At 35.3% G+C, this 21772-nt stretch overlaps 1 protein-coding gene across 1 annotated transcript in view; it reads left to right on the top strand.

The window, feature by feature from the left end:
- Nucleotides 1–21772, top strand: part of si:dkey-112m2.1 (transmembrane protein 132D) — a 155762-nt gene that overhangs the window by 27793 nt on the left and 106197 nt on the right. The window contains 1 exon segment of the mRNA XM_046868278.1: nucleotides 17848–18760. Within this exon segment, the coding sequence (XP_046724234.1) occupies nucleotides 17848–18760 (913 nt within the window).

The raw sequence follows: 21772 nt of genomic DNA, 5'->3' as shown, positions 1-21772 counted from the left end.
GTGCCAATTGTACACCCACTCAATTACTCATCTCTGCATCACCCCCCTTCAGTAGACTCTCCTGCCTGGAGAAGACTGACGACTAAACATCTCGCCGTGTCTCACGGTGCAAATGAGCAAATGTATTTATGTGAAATGTGGCTTGTCTGAGCGCCTGACAGTAAAATAGGGCTTTGATGGAATGATCGCATTTATCCGTTAAATATTGTAGCAAGAAAAAAAATAAGCTGATAAAACGGTGTGATGTGGGACCACTGCTGCTTTATGACAGTCGGATTTCTTCAGTATTCTCCAACAGACGGCGAACTGAACATTAAAACATTAATATAAGTCAAATAAATACTTAATTGCAGCCCTCCAGGGACGTGTCTGCATCATAAAGCATGCTTGTACCCAGCAGGCTGCATTTGATATTATTATAACGTCTCTGATTTCAATAACAAGTAGAGCATTTGTCTGTTTTTTTCATTTGCATGTATATTTTGTTTAATCCAAAAAAAACCCCACAGATATTGGGTCTAGAATATTAAAGCTTAATGCCATAATAGTTAAACTTTAGAGCATCTGAATAAAACTTACATGTACTTACATCACATCCAGCAATTTTTCCTTAACTTTATAAGTGCTAAATGTGACCTCCTAGGTGTATATATTGTATATATTTATGTTATTAGCATGATCAATTCAACCGTATCTGTTTCACAACAAAAACTTTTTTCTCCACTGTAAAACACAGAAGTACAGAAGAAAAATCCACATTTCCCCCTGTATACCCAAGAGAATGTGTAGAGCCAATAAAAGTTACGTAAAGTCTTTATTATATTTTTTTATGTGCTATTTCTATCCCTTCTCATACCTAGTTGTTAAAAATGGCACCATGGAGCACTTGATGTTTTTGTCTGTTTGTTTTCACACTACAGAGTATCACACACTAAAGTAAAATTTATTTGCCCTCAAGGAATAGCATTAGGTCAATTTTCTACTGAAGGTTTTTTGAATGCTCATTATTTTTTGCCACTACATAACCAGAAAACCAATTTTTGTCATTGCACTAGATAGGAATCAGAGAGTTAACACATCAATAATAAAATAACATAGATTTATTAGAATCAATGAAATGCATTTTAAATGGAATGAGAGCAGCAAATTTGATTGAACACTTTGATTTTTTTTTTAAAGAAATGATGAAACTTTATTGAAACAGCACACCTTTGGATAGTGGAAACCTTCTGACATTTTTTACAGTGTGTCTCCTCACTGTAAAAGTATTTGGATATTACATAATTTTTTCCTTTGCATCATACTCTCATAATCTGAAATAGGCCCTAAATCGAAATAATTCTGAAATAGTTTGTAATTATGAAATAATTATTAGGCTTGATTGAATAGGTTTGGGGTGTATGTTATGGCAGTGGCGGGAGTGCATTTGGTACCTGGGCCTTCAGTGAGGACTTAATCCACTACTTATCCAGCGCTATCACATTGCAATTATAGAAACCATCAATACTATACAAAAACGCAATATAACAACATGTGGCATTACAGAGAGAGAAGCATTTCGCGGAGGATGAATACCATTTTACTAAAGCAAGCTCCAAACCTCTACACTACAACCGCAACTGTGCCACCTACATCATCTGGAGCAGTTCAGAACCAATATTTGCTGTAAGAGGCTGTAACCCAGTGGTACCGATCGTATTCACTGGTCTGGAAGTGGCGAACAAACAATTTCCTGGGCTAAGACAAGCTAGCTAGCTTCGGGGTTGGCCGAGCTCTCCTCACGTTGTCTAGCTTTTCTTGAAAATGCATTTTTAAGTATGTCCAAATTAATTCTTCTTCCTCTGTAGGCATAAAAAAGTCTAACGCAGATGTATTAATGTGTGCAGAGCTACAGAAGTGTTTTGCCAGTCAAAATTGGCTGTAACAGTTTCCCTCTGACCAACCAATCAGAGGATGGAAAAATGCTGATGCTGTGAGGTAAATATAAAATCTGATTGGTTAAAAAAACAGAGCTAATTTTTAAGGAGACCATGGTCAAAATGCCAGCAGTAATGACCTTGAAGGCCCTGGGCAGATTAGATTGACATGGCCAATGTCAATCACATGGCAGCACATAGAGGCTGAAATCTGATTGGACAAAAAATCTAACAACCACATACACGTACTGGAAGCAGTGCAGCCAAGAGAAATGCTACAAAATGAAGAGAATAACCTGTTGGAAATATATTAAAGCAATTTCATGGAACAAATATTAGGATTTAGGTTGTAAATGTAAGTCAGTGCTTCTGATAGTGTTTAGGCCAGCAGAGAAGACTTTGCTGACCCTGACCACCTGCCACTGTGTTATGGTGAATAGAAAATATTTAGAGTTTCTGAATTAATTAATTTAAATAATTAATGAATAAAAAATAAATCAATGTAAATGTAAATAAATCAACATGAGTAAACATACAATTAAAGTTCGATTGCCTACACTATATCGCACATGCATATGAGTCAGAGTTGCACAGGAAGCCGGAATTCATTTCCCAACTGCAGAGCTAATTATTATTATTATTAAAATTTAATGTGCTACCTTAAATTTGAAATGATAGAAATGCTTGTTTTCCTGTCATTTGAATCATTTGTCAGTTTTGAACAGTTAAGTTGTTTGAATTTTTGAAGGTAAAAAACTTGCAAATGTTCACTCTGTCTTGACGCTCACAAGTATGCTGGTTTGTTTGAAAACGTTTGATGGTAATATTATCGGACGCCTGCCTGCACAGTGACCTCAGGGGCTTGTCCCCAATAGCTCATGTTGGATTGATGTTCCATCAAGAGACAGCTTTTCAGAGAACGCTATATAGCGATCAGAGACACTTTATGAGGCAGCTCCTTGTTTTATGACTCGTAATAAAGACAGGGGCCGTTCTGGCCGAAAAGCTTTTTCTCAGCAAAACCGCAGGCACCGAGCAGTGATTATCCACCTCAACTTTTTTGCTGTGTTACTTGCTGTGACTTCGGGGGCCGAGGAAGCTGATGGATGCTGTTATCCACCTTTGAGTAGAGTTAAAGCGACAGAGGGGGCATTAACCCTGAAATAAAGGCAGCTTCAATTCACTGTGGTGCAGACTAAGACCCAGGGTTCATCTCATTTATTATGAGAGCAGAGAATGTTCTCTCTCCATTGCCTCACCTCTTTCCTGCTCCCTCAACGGTGCTCCGTAACTAAGTGCTATTCGAGTCGCGGTTATTGAAGTCATGCAGGCGTTTTTAATCGCCTGCCTCGTTGCTAGAATCCCACAATTCACAAACGTGTGTCTCTGAAATATGAACACTGAAGCACTGATATAGATGAGCTACAGAAATGCGTACCAGTAGATTTCACATTCATTTTTTTTTATTCTTGCACATTCCCATTAAAATTGTCCATTTCTAATATAAGTGACAAAAGAAAGTACATGTGTTTAGGGATTCTAGTGCTAAAGTGCTGGCTGGTGCTGTATTTTTGTAATTCTTGTAAGAAGTTGATGTCATTTACAATGGAATTTATTAAAAGACAAATGGCATAAACATAAAGGATCACTGCCAGGTTTTGCTACAAGAGCATAATTTAAAATGTTCAATAATTTAATCGCAGTTGTTCATTGTCCAGTGTCATATTAATGAGAAACACAACATGACACGGCTTGACACAACTTGATCTAGCACAAAGCAAGTTTGATACATATGCAGTTGCAAATTTACAGCTGTTTAAACACAGATACGGAAATAAACCATTGTAAAATTGCTGTCAAAAAGAATAAATGAGTTAATAATTGTGACTTAATCATGATAGTAATACTGGTTCATTGACCACATTGACACAATCAAAACAGATTACAATTTGTTTCTACAAATAAACCCCAGCTGAAATAGCTTAAAATTATGTATTATTTCAACAATATTATTATTATTACATATTTTACTGGATTATATTAGATATTCACTGCTTGTAACATCCCTAATGCTAGCAGCATTTAAAGCATAATCTGTGAAATGCTTTTATTGCACTTAATAAACTGAACACACACACACACACACACACACACACACACACACACACACACATTTTTTGTTTATCATTTTTTTTGTGTTTCAGTGTTTTCATGTTATACTATACACATAATTATGTATGTGTTTGTCTAAAAATACACATGATTTAGTGCTAATTATTTGCTGTTTAAACAAACTGAGTTTTACAAGTTGTAACTTTAAATAATTAAATAGTGAGTGCAGTGTAACAGAGAAGCCTATAGAGCAGATTGTGGAAAAGTGGGCGATGACAGTTTAACCATGATAACTCTAAAAGTACATGGTTTGGCACTATTAACTGATTATACACTAACCACTTGGGAATATTTATTACAAAATAATCTCCTTATAGGTGCTTTTTGAACATTTCATTGTCATGCTGGAACATGTTTGGGGGCTGCTTAGTTTCAGTTAAGCGGAAGACAAAGATATTCTCTACAAATTTGTGCTTCCACCTTTGTGGCTACTATGCCTACAGTTTATATGGGAAGACTCATTTATGGAGGAGATTGACCATATTTATATTTACAGTATATAAAAGAAGAAATAGGCAGCATTTTATGAACACCTGACCAGGGCTGCTGCTATCAATTATTTTAGTAATCGAGTATTATATTGGTTATTCCATCGAGTAATCAGATAAGAAGTACTTTTCTCTATTAAACAGCAATACTAAATAAGAGAGAGAGAATAAGAAAAGTTATTTGTTTTCTTTTTAGAAAGTATTGTATTGCTAAAAAATTGCATACAAGAATAACAGTGAGTAACAACCCATTTTGTGCAGTTAAATTCCATATTATATCAAAATACTAATAGAGTGCGCAGTTCAAAAAGCAGTGGTCACGTAGAGTAGGTTATGGAAAACTATTTGTTTAATGAAACCCATTATTATTCTCGCGTATGTATTTATTTATCAAATATTGCACAGTGTCGCGATGTGGTTTTCATGTCTCTAAAAAGCTGCTTGAAATTTTCCAAGAACTAAATCCATGTATTTATTGCCCGCTTTAAAAACGTGCTTCACTACCTGTGCTAAGCGGCCACTATGTGGGACTTTTTGAATGCACTGTATATAAATAAAAATATAAAAATCCATTTTAAATTACTTTAAAAACGGCAATCGCACTGTACTGGGTTTTCTTTTTATTTTAGTTTTTGATGATTCGAAACTTTTGAAACTTTCTGCTGTTTTCTTTGGCCTAAATCTTCTCCTCCCCCCTCGCTGTTTTCTCCCCGTTCCTTCATTTTTTCCCATTCTGCAGTGCCTTTGGTGTTACCTGTCCAGAACACTAAAGGAGTTTAGTGGGTAGTGCGTCAGTAATAATGATCCATGGGAAACACTGTGCTCCGTGTTTAGCAGATACTCAGCATAGAACATAAATGCTTATAAATGTTTTAAAGTAATTAAGGTGTTTTGAATGACGTAAATCATCATTACACCATACGGGATTTTGCTAGGTTTCCACACGTACGGTTTTAATTGCAGGATGTGTGCATCATGGTGGATTTTGAAGGTTCATTTAAGACTTAGCACATCATTAAAACAAATGTTTAGTGATTAATAATAATTTTTCTGTAGAGTTTATCTTTTTTTTTTTATCTGTGTAAAGAAAGGATTTTGTGAAAAAATGTGTGTTAAGTTAAAGGTTTTAATTTTGCCTTTTTTATATTTAATTAGTTATATTTTTTAATAAAAATGGTAAAAAATGGAAATTTATTGTGGGTTAATAAATAAACATTTTTATCAGTTCTAAATGTATCTTAAACCTTAAAAAAAAATTTACCATTATAATATAAATATATTAAGTTCTTAACACTCAAAATCTCTCCCTTTTTTATTCATTATTTTATACGTATTTGATTATTGTACACTTTGGAAATTATTCTTTAATATTAATTATTATATGTAAATTGTTTTTGTGGTTGTCTTATTGTTGGTTGTATTGTTAAATATCGTACGTAGCTCCTTTAAAATGATGTTCTGATTCCGGTTGCTTTCACTTTGTTGTGGGTAAGCTCGGCTGAGGAAAGTTCAATATTTGAATTGTCTGGAAAGGCAGTGTCTAGTGATTACAATTATTAATTTGGTGAAGTTTATTATAATTTTTTTAAATATCTGAGTAAAGAAAGGATGTCGCCTTTGTAGCCTCTTTTTTTTTTTTTATAAAAATGGTCAAACATAAATGTGCGCTGCATTAATTGTGCATTAATAAAATTTGTGCTGTTAAAATGAATTTGTGTTAATGCGTTAATTAACATTAATTTTGACAGCCCTAATATACAGTATATATATATACTGTATATTAGGGCTGTCAAAATTAATGTGTTAATTAACGCATTTTATATATATATATATATATATATATATATATATATATATATATATATATATATATATAAATATTTTTTTTTTTTTTTTTTTTTACAGGCAAAAGATCAAACAATAACGTCCATTAATTGTTCTTGTTTTTTCAGGATCATATTTCCAGACACTTTTGTTAGTTAATATTGCAGGAGGGGTAATTAGCGTGGTAATTACTGGCCGATTTGCATGGAATAAGTGCTCTCAGTATAAATCACAAAGATGGGAATGTCTTCAAAATGCACACGTACGCTTCTACTTAGTGTTGCTTTTCAAGCTGCATTTAAATTACTTCATGAGTGGAAAGCTGGAAAGCATTATTATATCATTTTTTTGCATTAGAAAATAGGAAAAGAAATAACAAATACACCTTTGTTTCTCATAAGCTACCCAGCAGTGTGCCAAGTGATTGATATATTTTTACTCATATATTTAATAAGCTACCGTGTCTGTATGTTGACTGATCTAATGATAATTCTTGTATATACGGCAAAACTCATTTAACGTTACAAAATACTTTGTTTACTGCATGTTTATTTGAAGTCACTTATCACTTTGATACATCACTTCAAACGTCTATTTCTTATTGAAATGGACAGGGTTTCATTTGGTTATACAGCATGAGATAAAAAAAAAGAGAGTGCTGTATGAAGTGTCTTTGTATGAAAGTGAAGAAAATATCTTCCTCTACAGGATGTAAGACATTCTTTACCAAAGGGTAATTGTCATACATCATGACTAGCTGCAAAAAAAAAAAAAAATCACAAATTATATTTTTACATCAAGAAGCTTAGTGTTCAGCTACGTCTCTTGGTTCTTGAGAGTTATTGTAGAATGGTTTTATTTATGTTAAAGAAAAAAAAACTTTGTTTTTACTTTTGTTTGACAACTCATTTTCACCAGATCCTGTTTTCACTCTTTTTTTTGTCTATTAGTAGTGGAAATGCATTGCTCTAAATTTTTAGATTGGAAGTGATGTTATTACATACTGCCACAGGACTGCAGTTTATACCTGCTGTTTTGTTGAGATTGCTTCTATCTACTATTAATTCTGGTTCTAGAAGATGCCTATGTTGCAAGTATAAACTTCTAAATAGTAATTTTAGGATTAACAAATTTCCTGTTGTTATTTCTTTTTTACCAGATTCAAGTAGTATGAAACATAAAAGCTTATCTAAAATGTGGTATAGAAATAAAAGAAATGAATAAAAGGACAGATCAAGATAGGACTGACGTTTTTACATTGTGTTCGAGACTAATTAATGGTCACTTTGCTTGTGTGTGTGGTAAGTGTACACACACACACACACACACACACACACACACACACATACACTTGCGTCACATCAAAACCTATTTAAGATCAACGGGCAGTTGGACGAAATCCTATGTCAGTCCCAGATGTACTTCCAGTGGAACACTTGTTTTATCCCCAGTAGCCTAGGTTCTTATGTCATCAGTCAGATTGAGGAATGGAATAATGGAACGAGGGAATGACGGAATGACCTCATGTAGGCTTTAGAGCAACAACCAGTTGCTTTAGTTGACTAAACAGAATCAGAGCATTGCTTTTGCAGTCGAGCATGAACACCAAATCTCCCAACCCAAAAACCTCTAGCAGGTGTTCCTATTCAATTAAATTAACCAGGATCTGTTGGATAAAGATGTGTTTTTAACACTGCGCCTGAAAACCAATTACCACTGAGATTTAATTGGGAAGGAATAATTGGGCTTCTGTTTGTGCTCCCTTTTTTTTTTTTTTTTTTTGCTGTGGGCGATTTTATTTTGTGTTACATTGAATATTTAAATGTCCTTTATAATAACAGCACAATTCCATCCTGAGGTTTTCATGTCTACAGGATGAATGATAAGTCACGTTTATTATATTTTTTCCCATGTTCGAATATAAAGCTGTGGCTAATTCATTTTCTGAGACACGTCTGTCACTTGGGTTTGCCTCTGGATGTTGGAATTTTTCATTTCCCTTTCATATCCTAACAATGTTTCAGTCTGGGGTAATGTCTTCACCCTCACTCAAAAGATTTGTCTCAGGATTCTCCAAACTGCACTGTTACTATTCACGCCTTCTCAGTGGCTGGCATTTTGCTTCTCTTCTGACATTTTGATTTCTCTTGCAGCCAGCATGGGCAAAATGCTGATTTCCCTCAACTTTTTTTTACAATGTTTTTCCATTTTGATTACTTGCCACTTCCCTATAATAAAACAGCTACCAAGTGGTAAAGATGAAGGCTAAAATGCTTTATCGAAGGCATGTCAATCCATTCACCTTCTCATTTAAGATGCTCAAAGAAAAAAACTTGCTATATTCCTTCTTCCACATACACACGCTTACATACAATTGGCTAGTGCCACTATGATTGACAATTTAGAAGAAGGAGGGCATTCCCAGAAATGGCCAATTTTGATCCCTTGACTCCTTCCTCTGTACAAAGCATGTCTGTGGAACCTGTTTTAAATTGAACTCATTATCTCCTGATGATAGAGCTGTTGTGCTAGCAAGGAGCTTCAGGATTAAATTAAACAATCTGCAAACATATACTGTATTTTTAAAATGTTTTTTATGGATTACATTACACCACCTCTTATATGTAGTGTTTTGAAAATGTATTAAGTTTGCTCTGTCATAGTTGCAAGTGTAATTTTATTAATATTAATATTTGTTTTATTCTGCATTTGATAACATTAATATCAAATACAAATTTCCTTTTATGAAACTTTCCAGTTTGTGTTGTTTTTTTTTTTGGTTTCTGAAACAGTCAGCACTTTCAGAAGAATGATGGCAGGTTCTACAAGATAATATTAATATTTATTTATTAAGATATGCCGAAAAAATGTGTTGTCGTGAAGAAAAGATGTCACCTTTAGTTCAGCATAACTTACTGTGTTTGGTTATTTCTGAACATTCAATTAAAAAGGTTACATAAATGAATTATGAACATTTTATATTAGTTATATTGGTGAATGTCATGTTGGAAATGTAATTTTGTCAATGATAAAAAAAATGTAGTACTACTGGCTAGAAGGCTGCAAATTCAGTTTGTGTTGCCACTGCTGGAAACTTGTGCATAATAGTATAAATGATAAGTTACTCTGGCTAAGGGCGTCTGCCAAATGGCCTAAATACAAATGAATGGAAGTGTGATGACAACGAGATGATGCATGGTATTAAAATGATACATAGCCGTATATTTGTAAGACATATTAATGAAGGACTTTGCTTATTTCCTCATGAATGTGTCTTGATTAGTATCATTATATTGCCAACATTTAATACTTAGTCACAGAGTATTACTTCAACTTTATCAAAGTACTGTCTGACATTCATTTCTGTCAGTTGTTTTTCTTCTTCTTTTGGCTGAGCACTCTGCCTTTCCACACAGCCCCTCTCGTTCATCATATAATGACAAAATGTGATAGATAAAGACAACGAAAGACACTTTATGGAAAAGTCGTTCTGAAAAATAGCTTTCAAAAGTCCTAGTTGGATTGGATTAGTTTAATACGAGGCAGTGGATTCATGTAATTATTACACGAGGATCTCTTTAGTCCTGTCCAAATGCATTAGGTCGGTAATTTATTACAAACTGTGTGTGCACATGCCTGGAAAGATTATGCCATATTTTACTTTCTATAAAGTGTGCAGTAGAACAAAGTCTAAGTAATATGTAGCCTGTTCCAATTGACATGCTGATTAAGACTTCATTATATCCTGTGGGTCAAACTCCACTAAATTCTTGTTCTTTTCTATTACCTCCTGTTAAAACGAAGAAAAAAAAAGTGTGTCAAATATCGGGTTGAGTTTCAGATGCAAAATAATGAAACAAAGACAAATTAAGAAAATGTGTCAGAGGAGAGATGAAACACAACTTGTGTGTCCAAGCACTCTATTACAGGCACTTACTGTATAAGCTTTATATAAAACCTAAAACACTCAGTTTGTAATCAAATGCGGTGGATGTAAAGGGTAAAATCTCAACACACATATCTGTAATTATTATAAAGATTTCTTATTCTGTGTGAATCAATCCTAATTACTACAGATGTCCTCCGACACCAGAGACCAGTCTGGAAACCTAATCTTGCAGAAAGAAAAAACAATTAGAGGATTTTATCTTTTTGTTTCCTTTTTTGGTTTTCATTATCTATACAAGGATGTGCTAAGATCACTTAATAAGACATTTCATTTTCACTCTTTATTGTGACTTTGTAATTAATTCTGTGATACTGTTTGTTATTTTAAGATTGTAAGGTTACACTGCGAACATTTAAATCTTTAGCATCTCTAGTGTGTCATTTAATAGAGGTATGGCAGGATGCAAGTGCAGGTATTTTATTCATAACAGACAAACAAATCCAAATCGGAAGGCAAAAACATGAATAAAAATCTAAGAATGTTAATTCAAAACATTTATTAAAAAAGAAAACGAGGGGTACTTAAACATTATATATTCATGCGGTGAACTGAAACAGTTGTGGACAATAGGAGCGTGTGAGGAAAACAACCAATAACAGGTCTAGTGTGGGACATAACATGAATAATAAAAAAAAGACGTTCATGACTAAATAAACACAGATTTAAAAGATTGACATGCACTACGGTTGCAAGCGGGCATGCATTCCATGAGCTCTGCCATGCAGCGTTTGATGTGAGGGGATTCATCTCTGACAAAGTGTTAATGTTCAAAGTTTTCTTCACAGATTAAAATTAAAAACTTGCATATTGAATGAGTTTTTAATGCCAGACTGTATCGATCTCAGACTCATATCTGGTCCATTCCTAGCCTTCTGACCGATCCTCATTATTACACATGTTCTCAGCAGTTGGTCTTTACCCACATCCACTAGCACGCTTACTTACAGTAAGATTATAGTACTCCAATTACGTTGGATCAAAAACTCAACTCGAGCGAGACTCCCTGCAGGCCGGAGATGGTGGCCTGAGGCAGCGCTCCATGTCTTAAATTAGTTAATAGTTCCCTCGCCTTCACCCGCTGCGCACTTGTCTGCTGTTGTCAGCATTTATTTCAGTGGGGTTTTTTTTCTCCTGTGTGATGTGCAGATATTGGCGCACTACAGAAGCCTGCAACAATGAAAGGCACACAAATGAATAAATTATTGATTAAAAGAACAAATATATTCCACTTCAAATCTGTAGTTTCCATCCACACACTAAAAGTGCACTAGGGAGAAACTGAAATATGTAGGAACCATATATAGGTATTCTTAGATTCCATTAACTCTGGATTTTTTCTGTTATATATCTTCTGGCATTGTAAATGTTCTCTTTCTTTAGCAACATATAATTACATTTTAAACCTTGTTAGTACTTGCAAGTTCAAACAATTGATAAGAATACAAATAAGCATTAGGTGCAGCTAGATGTGCAGCTTATGCGGCGCAAAAAAAAAAAAAAAAAAAAAAAAATTCTAGATATCCAAATATCAAACAACCTGAAAATAAAAAACATAATTTCTGTTAACGCTACATAAATGAAAAACATAATCAGTCACAATGTGAGTTTGTTATAATTTGCTGTAAAAAAAAAAAACAGTTCACTGTATACAGTATATATGAGATTTTCTTGGAATAGTTTTTTCTATTGCAAAACAAAATAAAAATAATTGCTGATTCCTATCCAATAAGCTTCTGTTTCCCATAAAGCTCTGAAATCGTGCTGGCAAGAAAAGAGGACACACAGAGTGCAGTGTCTGTGGAATCGATGTGACAGATTGTGCTTGCAAAATAATTCAAACTCCCGTAGCTCCAAAAATCATTACAGTTTAGTAGAAGTTGTTAAGATTCTAACTGCCCCCTCCCCAAAACCCCCCCACAAGACTCACCTCTCATCTCATCTTGTCTCATCTCTTTACTGCTGCTACAAAAAGCAATAACATTACAGCAATAAAAATATAGATGATGCATCAGATGTCTCGGGGGAATCGTCTCTTTGCTAACTGTTTATTCAGCCTCCTCTACAGATATCTTTACAGATATGTATTGCTTTCATTCCTTGTGTTGCATTAATTAGAAACCAAGATGCGTGATTTCTAATTCTGGAATAAACTTAATGAGATTAAACAGAGGGAAATCCTGAAAGGTTGTACAATGTAATAGGGCAGAAAATTGTTTCAAATAACCTAATAATCTTATTATCAGAAACAGAAGAATACACACTGATCTTCACAAAAATAATGTCAGAAATGATTTCCCCTGTGTCAAAGGTGGCATGCCAGCTCGTGAAAGGCTGTTCAGCTTGCAGCACCTTCCGCATTCCCACCATGGTTTGCGTAATCACGTGTGTATGTATTTGTTTGAATTAATGCAATGGCCCCACCCCTTTCTCATTACTGGTTGATGTCTTCATGTGACTGTTCATTCACAAGTGTTTCCACTTTCAGCTTTAATTCATATCTGTATATATAACCCTTTGTTTTCATTTGACCATTTACGTATGTGTTCAGTTTCTGCTGTAGCCATTGTTTATTGTTTTTCTATACTTTTTCTACAGTTTTCATATCTTGTTTTAATTTCTCAGTTTAAAAAATTGAGAAATTGTCTAGTTCACATTGTTTGCTTGTTACCAAACAATACCAGTTTCATGTTTTTCTTTGTATAGCGTTTTGGATCCCCTTGCTAATATTTAAATGATAGGAGTGTAACGGTACACAACGTGCGAAAACATAGTTAAAATCTGAGTTTCCTCAAGAACGTATAAAGTGCAAGTTATATAAACGCAAGCTTGTTTAGTCTCCGCCTCGCACTTTCAGCATTTTTTTTATTATTATTTGTAAACTTTAAAACATACACAAAAATGCTTGGGGTATGCAAAATAAACTAGGGTTAGTGTAGTGACACCGTGGCTACTCAAAGCTAGATTTGTTTTGCGAATGCTTGAAAATGCTAAAGAAACAATAGCGCTAGTGATAGCCACTAACCCGGAAGCGGCTAGCGGCTAACACTAGCACTATGGATTAAAGATTCAAGATTTTTTATTTGTCACAAACATAGTTATATACAGAATACAACATGCAGTAAAATAAAAAGTAGAAAAAAGATCTTGAATCTTCCAGAAAGAGAATATTATTTGACCAAGCAGACATTTTATAAATGAAAACTGAAATTGAACCGAACCGTGACTTAAAAACTGAGGTACGTATCGAACCGTGAATTTTGTGTACTTTTACACCACTAATGAATGAACACGCTGTTCTTTTATACACACTTGCATCAGTTTGGCCAGGCTTTACATGACACTTAAACTTAAACCTGGATCAACTCAAACGTCTGTTAATCCTAGTGTTGGTCAGAATTGCATTTTATACAAATAAAACTTTAGCCCAGTTTTATTTTCAAAGTGAAAGTTAAATTCTAATAAATTGAGATATTAACTGTAGTGTGGGAGTTATTTTAATCTCAAACCTGGAGTAGTTCAAGCATCCAAAATTGCAGTATTTATTAAACAGATACTTATAAACTCCTCAAAAAAAAGTTGTTGTGATTGGTTTTAAGTGTTGATAAGGATCGATCTGGAAAGAAACATTCCCTACATGCTGAAAAAAGTACAGTGGTTGCTCAACATCTTTTAGATTCTTGGATTGCAGTCCATTCCGATGAAAGAGAACATGCCCATCGCATTTATAGTATGTTCAGGGTTTTTCCTAATCGAAGTAATGATCAGCACCGACTTCAAAAGGCCGTTCATAACTTTAAATTTTTCAGGAGGAACCAGTGCAAATATGTGCAAATAAATGTTGCCATTAGTTCTTTTTTATCACTTATGTCATAGCAGCTATAAACAGTCATTCTCTTTCCAGAGGCTTTTCCCATATCATAAAACCATATACTCATAGCTTTAGCTCTGACATTGCTGCAAAGCAATGATGCCCAAGACTTCTTACATATATGTTCAATAAACGTTTCTTTTGAACCATTTGAACAATAACACACATTTTTAAATGTTTATATGGCATGTGAGCCCTTAACATTGCTGTTACAATAGAATTGCTTGTAGTTTATTAGTATAAAACTTTGATTTGTAGCTGTACTACTGTCAGAAATGCTCTCATTGAAAATCAGTCAACACTTTAAAGACCAATCAGAATCCAAAATTTAATCACACTGGAATAAGCAACAATAAAACAGTAGCTTTATATACCGACTTTCAATAAAGTGCATTTCAGATGGTTGTTAATATCAAACTCTATAAAAGGACCCTTGAGAGTCACTGTGAAACCTAGAGAGGGTGTAAAGCTTAGTCATAGCCACTTCAGAATGAATCTAAGACCTTGCCTTTAACTCAGCGCAAGGCTTTGTGCAATTTCACAACCTGGACTATCACCTGGATACTGTGGTCTATAGTACAACCCTATATAGTTGAAAAAGAATGTACTTTCTTCCTATTTCCTACAATGTATAGCATATTATAGATAGTCTACTTCCTCTAGGTATATCTATGGACTTTCATAATCCTATACAGAATTTAATTATATAATAAATAGGTAAAAAAGTAAAAAACACTATAACTAGTAATAGCCCTGTTACTGTATTAATAAAGTTGTGATTTTTGTAAAGTTGTGAAAAATACTAAAAGTAAAAGTAAGAGTAAATAAGTTAATAAAAAAAAAAATTCTTGATCGCTTAAATCTTTATACATCTATGATTGACAGTTAATTTTGTTGTTAACAAGTGGTGGACGAAGTACACATTGCATGTACTTGACTAAGAGATACAGTAGGTAAAATATTACCCCAGTAAAAGTTTTCCCTTTAAACATTCTTCCGGCTTCTCCCATTAGGGGTCGCCACAGCAGACCATCCGCATGTTTGATATGGCCCTCCCTATTTAACCGGGTTGGGACCGGCACTGAGAGTGACTGGGGTTGGTTCCCCAACCGGGGATCGAACCCGGGCCGCAGCATTGAGAACGCCACAGCCTAACCACTAGACCACTAGGGACCCTAAAATGTCACTTGAGTAAAAGTACAAAAGTATTAGCCTTAGAATCTACTTATCCAAGTACGGTGAGATATTATTGCTATAATGTCTTATTATGATTTTTTATCACAAGACTATTACTTAATCAACTCAGTTTTTGCGAAAATACTCAAATTTTACTCTTAGCATACCAAACTATTAATAAAATGAGATTAATCAGTTAAAGCTAATTAAAGCTAATTGTAGCCTTAAGATACATGCATCTTTATACTTATGTCTTTTAAAATAGCCTTTTAAGCTGCACTTATATTCTATTTACTAAACTCAGTACAGGACTTATTCAGGTTCCCTGGTGGTCTAGTGGTTAGGATGCGGCGCTCTCAATGCTGCAGCCCGGGTTCAATCCCCAGTCAGGGAACCATCCCCAGCCATTACGGTTGCACAAGCCTTAGTGCTGGTCCCAAGCCCGGATAAATGGGGAGGGTTGCGTTAGGAAGGGCATCCAGCGTAAAAACATATGCCAAATTAAATATGCGGATGTTCGCTGTGGTGATCCCTAATGGGAGAAGCCGTAAGAAAGTTAGTACAGGACTTATTCAGTACAATAACAGAACGCATTTATGATATCACCTCAATTAAAAGTAACTAAATCAGTCAATGCTAGGGCAACTACAATCCAACTAATTAGGTTAGAATTGTTATGTTGGTACAACTATTATGATAAACTACATACTATAAATTATGTTATGCAAACTAAAAGAAATATTGTTGCTCTATGCATAAAAGCATAGCAGGAAACACATCCTAACCTAAGTGATATACAGTTATTAGCCTGCTTCATTAAATGCATTTGCCTTTACTTTCCTCATAACCAGATGAGTGAAATAGCTGCAAACACCATTTATCTTTTGCACGTTTCCCACATACTTTATTGGGTTGCTTAGGGTTTAGACCTTTTTTGTCATCCATAATTTTAATTCGTCACTCCAGGTCACTCCTGGTTTTGTAAGTTCTCCCAGTGGAAACCATGACGACTGCAGTGACGTCACCCCACCCCCGCCCCTCCTTTCTGCATATGAGCCTATGAGTGAGGGAACATCTCCGGGCATTGGGTGCACACTCCGAGACCCGACCAAAATTATTATTATTATTTTTTCTGTAGATCCCCGTGCCCCCCCAGGCAAGATACCGCCCTAACTCTGCCACTGCCAAGCGGCAATCCATTCAAGTTTAAAACTGAGCATGCTCTCTACCCTGATTGGTGGCTTGCTGCATGCTTGACCAGTTACATTTTATCCATTCATAAATAAAAAGGAATGACAGATTTTTAAAGTAAAAGTCTCTCTAAGCGCAAATACTTGAGTAAAGTTCTGTACTTGAATCTAATTACATTTTGAATTATATTTCACTTTTACATTTCTAGCTACATGGTTAGCTATATTTTTGCAAAGATGCTCATTAGACATGATCCTGAGTGTTCAGGCTGTACAAACATTTAGCTAACTGCCAAGTGTTTATAAAATATAAAAAAAATCTTTGATATGTTTCTGAGCAGGGTCTGATATATCTTTAAAAAATATGGTGCATTCTAAGTGTATTTGTTCAAACTGTTTAGAATTCACTGAAGCATAATGTCAAAACACAATTCTAATGCAAAACACATTAAAAAGCTAAATACACACTCTTGAACCACTGTGGTGGGTTTGTCAAACCAGTTGTTTTTAGTTATCTGAAATTAATAAAGGTTAACTAAATAAATTCGATCTGTAACTGTAACAGTGATCAAATATAAAAAGTTACAGTAAAATCAAGTATTGTAACAAGAGTATTTGTAGCTTGTTACTTTCCACCCCTGATTTTATAAGGAACCTTTTGGATACAAACTTTAAACAGTGGATTATGGGATTTTATAAACACACTGAACACGGTTTAAGAGGCCTAGAAATTATGTCCAGGTTAAAAAATTAGTCAGAAGTCAAGGTTTACTTAGAATGGTTTTTTTCAAATGAGAATACGTTTTTCAACTTTGTAGAATTCAATCTGTTGTCAGTTCAGTCGAGACTTAAGTGTTAAACAATCTACTGTATGTAGTACTACCAAATGACACTATGTCCTATATCTGTGATGTTCTCTAAATGTACGATCAGTGGCCATGACCCCAGCCTTCACAAATCTCATGCACCTTTCTTTCACCCTGATTCAGTGACGCAAAATCAATAGGGACTCTCAGTAGCCTTAATCAGCCCAAATATCTATGGAGCACTGCTCCAGCTCAATAATGAGTCAGTCTGGTTTGGAAAGTGGGCCAGCAGACAGTGCACAATGTCAGAGATAAATAACTCTCAGTTTGCAGCATGGTGAGAGGCTCTGAGCAGCTGCTGCACTTCAACTCTTGGGTTAAAGGTCTTATTGCAAAGGAAGTGAGTATAATCGAAAAGATGAGTGATGTCTCCCCCTGTTTTTTTTTCTACTTGGCAGTGATGGATGGCCGACTGTTGTTGGAGGGTCTGCCAAGATTTGGCGCAGTGCCTACGTACCTGCCTGTGCAGTACCAGGTGTTGAATGCGGAGTTAGCCTTCTTTCTCAAGGAGGCCAACCAGGACATCATGAGGAACTCCAGTTTACAGGCACGCACTGAACTTTTTTTCATCCAGCAGGCGAGAAGAAATCCTGTTGTAAATGCTAGTTATGGACCCTTCTCTGTGCAGCAGCCTGTACCAATGGAACTCCTGGATCCAGGGATCTTCAACAACCCTGCAACATCTTCTTTGTCTTCATCATCTTCATTGTCCTCTCAACTTTTTACTTTTAACTGGAAGATTCAGACATTCATCATAAGTGAGCGCATCCACCTCAGCTGGCCCAAGGTCCAAGTCTTGTTCTATGTTGTAGGCCGAGATTGGGATGACTACACTACTGTAGACCATCTCCCCTGTATCCGGATGTTTGCTTTCCATGAGACACAGGAGGTTCGAGGCACATGCCGATTGAAAGGGGAACTGGGGCTTTGTGTAGCGGAACTGGAGCCTCTGCCCAGTTGGTTTAGTCCACCTAGCGTCGTGCCTGGGAGACAAAGAGCACCCCAAACTGAAGGTACACCTGTAGAGCTCTACTACATGGTACAGTCCACTGAAACTGGTGAATGCATCCCAGAAAGTTCCCGCAAGGCAGGTGCCATCCGTTCTGAGCCACAGGGGCCAGCTGGGTACTTTTCAGGGCCTACACCCATGCGAAGAATCGGCAGTGTACGTCTGTTTCAGCCATTGTCTGAACTACGCCTGGACAGGAACTTTGTAGTGATGGTGCCTGCCAGTCCAATTAGGCAAAGGGAAACAGTGTCAATCTTCCTGGCTACTTCAGCTCTTTCATCAGTGGAGATCTTCACCCTCAGGTGAGAGACCTGTTTTGTTGCTTTGTGTTAATATTTATAATCTCCCACAGAAAGTATGACATATTCAATGGGTACCATAGTTATTATTTTTGATCAGTTGAACTTAAGCACTTAAAAAAGATGAACATTTGCCTGCTAATGAACCAGGTTCTATTTTTTTTTTTTAACAAAGTGGAACTATAGTAAAAATTAGTTGGAACATTGATTGGCTGTACTACAGTATTTTTATGTGCCCAATCGGTCTCATTAAACATGTTTCACGAACCCTGATTTAACCGGGCAGTCTGGTCAAATATAGAATTGGTTCAATGTTCCTCTTTATGCCAGAAACTAATAGGGCAAACTACATATATTAAACATGTCTTGACTGGTGGACTACATTTGGGAAATAGAAGACATTATGGGCATTTAATTTTTCCTTATGTTTACCCTTTTATCTGATGTGATTTAACAGTAATTAAATTTTATTTTAAGCCCTAATAAGATAAATGAGATTTTGATGGAGTGACAGCAGACAGTCGACCTGCATGTAAATGAGTGCATGAAGAATGAATATTAATATCTGGTTGTTGTGCTTTCTTACACCTCATAAAATCAGTACTAGCACTGTGTTCCGTGATATGCATCGACAAACGACTCGGAAAATTTGTTAGGCAGGATAAGCATTAGCTTATAGCTTAACTGCTTTTGCAGATGAGTGATGATGAACTTTAAGTGACTTTACTTTGATGAGAACCAATTTAAATATAGATCTGGGAGTGTATGAAGGATGTTAATGTATCTTTTTTTTTTTTTTTTTTTTTGTATTTCACTTAAAACAAAACAGAAATCAGAAAAACTGCAGCAATACAAAACTTGTTTTTTTAAACAAAATTTGTTATTTTACTTTTGTGCTTGGCCCCTTGCAACTATCACAGTGCATGATACCGAATAATCACATTATATTCCCAAAGGAATATACACTTTATATACACTATACACACTTTTTTCACACCTGACTTTTCTAGTTATGTATAGTTCTTCCACACACTGCAAATTTAAAGGCACTGACTTTTCTAATGCCCTTGTGGCTAAATAAGTGCAAATATCCATTAGCATACTCCAAAATCTAGTGGAACATCTTCAGAAAAGAGTGAAGGTTATTATAACAGTAAATACAGACTAAATGTAGAATTGGATGTTCAAAAAGCGAATGTGAATCTTATAGTCAGACTTTTTTCCATACAGTATATATAATTATACATTATGTCCATATAGTATATATGCAGTTTATGTGATTATATTATTAATAGATATAGTTGTAAATGTATATGTTTCTTCCTACTCTTTAATACTATATTATAGGGATATTATTGATGAATACCATATAATGTTGATTATGGAGTAATTTTAAACTGATAAATGGCATATTTTAAAGAATTCAATTAATCAGATAAAGAATGGAATACAAACTTTCATTTTTCAGAACCACTTCAAAAGCCTTGTTTGCATAAATTAATGTACATTAAAACAGTTTAAATTAAAAAAAAACAATCCTATTTATTTGTAATGTCCTGATGCACTCTTTGACCACATCTTCTAGGCCACAACATCAAAGCCATGCCCCCAGTTTGAAGTCAGAAGGCACCATGTTGAACTCCTACATACAGTGGGGGAAATAATTATTTGATTCTCTGCTGATTTTGTAAATTAACCTCGTTAAAAAAAAGAATTGAACAGTCTAGATTTGTTATGGTAGGTTTATTTCAACAGAGTGACACAATATAAAAAAACAATCCATAAAAAAAATAGATTAAAGAAATTAAAAAAAGGTTATAAATTAATTTGTATTTGATCGTGTGAAATTAGTATTTGATCCCGTATCAACCAGCAAGAATCCTGACTCCCACACACCCAAATTAGTCCTGTCCTTGTAAGAAAGAACTCCTAATATCAACTAATATCAACTATCAACAATTATGTGTATAAAATACACCTGTCACAGAATCAACCTCTTCCATTCAAACCTCTCCACCACAAATGAAAAGACCAAAGAGCTGTCAAAGGATGTCAGGGACAAGATTGTAGACCTGCACAAGGTTAAAATGGGCTACAAGACCATCAGATTGTTGCCTTGGCCATATGTTTTTGGTCATTGTCATGCTGGAAGACCAATCCACGACCCATCTTTAGTGTTCTGGCTAATGAAGGAGGTTCTAATCCAAGATTATATCGTGCATGGCCCCATTCATGTGGTGAATTCTTCCTGTAACAGCCCCAATGCAGAATGTTTCCTCCTCCATGTTTGACAGCGGGGATGGTGTTCTTGAGGTCATATTCATCATTTCTCTGGCTCCAAACACGGCGAGTCAAGTCGATGCCAAAGAGCTCAATTTTGGTCTCATCTGACCACATTACATTTTCACCAGCCTTTTTTGAATCATTCATGTGTCCGTTGGCAAACTTAAGATGGGCCTGTTCATGTGCATTCTTGAGTAGAGGAACCTTGATGTTGTTCCAATGATATTCTTGGTGACTGTGGTCCCAGCTCAATTGAGATTAACAAGCTCCTCCCGTATAATTCTCGGCTGATCTCTTGTTTTTCTCAAAATCATCATTACCCCATGAGGTAAGATTTTGTTTGAGCTCCAGAGCGAGGGCGATTGACTTATCTTGTATTTCTTCCCTTTTTGAATTATTGTGCCAACAGTGGTTTCTTTCTCAACAAGCTTCTTGCTGATGTTCTTATAGCCTATTCCAGCATTGTGCAGGTCTACAATCTTGTCCCTGACTTACTTTGAAAACTCTTTTGTCTTGTCTTTGGTGGCAAAGAGGTTTGAATGTAACAGGTAAATTTACAAAATCAGCAGGGGATCAGATAATTATTTCCCCCACTGTAATAAGGACTATCCCTGATGTTTTATGAAAGCAGTGATATTGTACAGAATAAGTGCATGATTTCTAATGACTTGTTTGATAAATCTAAAGAAGTATTTGTTGAACACAGAATACGTTAACTGTTAATCTGTGTAC

Source organism: Silurus meridionalis, chromosome 15, assembly GCF_014805685.1.
Source record: "Silurus meridionalis isolate SWU-2019-XX chromosome 15, ASM1480568v1, whole genome shotgun sequence".
Classification (NCBI taxonomy): Eukaryota; Metazoa; Chordata; class Actinopteri; order Siluriformes; family Siluridae; genus Silurus; species Silurus meridionalis.
This window is presented reverse-complemented; position numbering and strand designations above follow the sequence as displayed.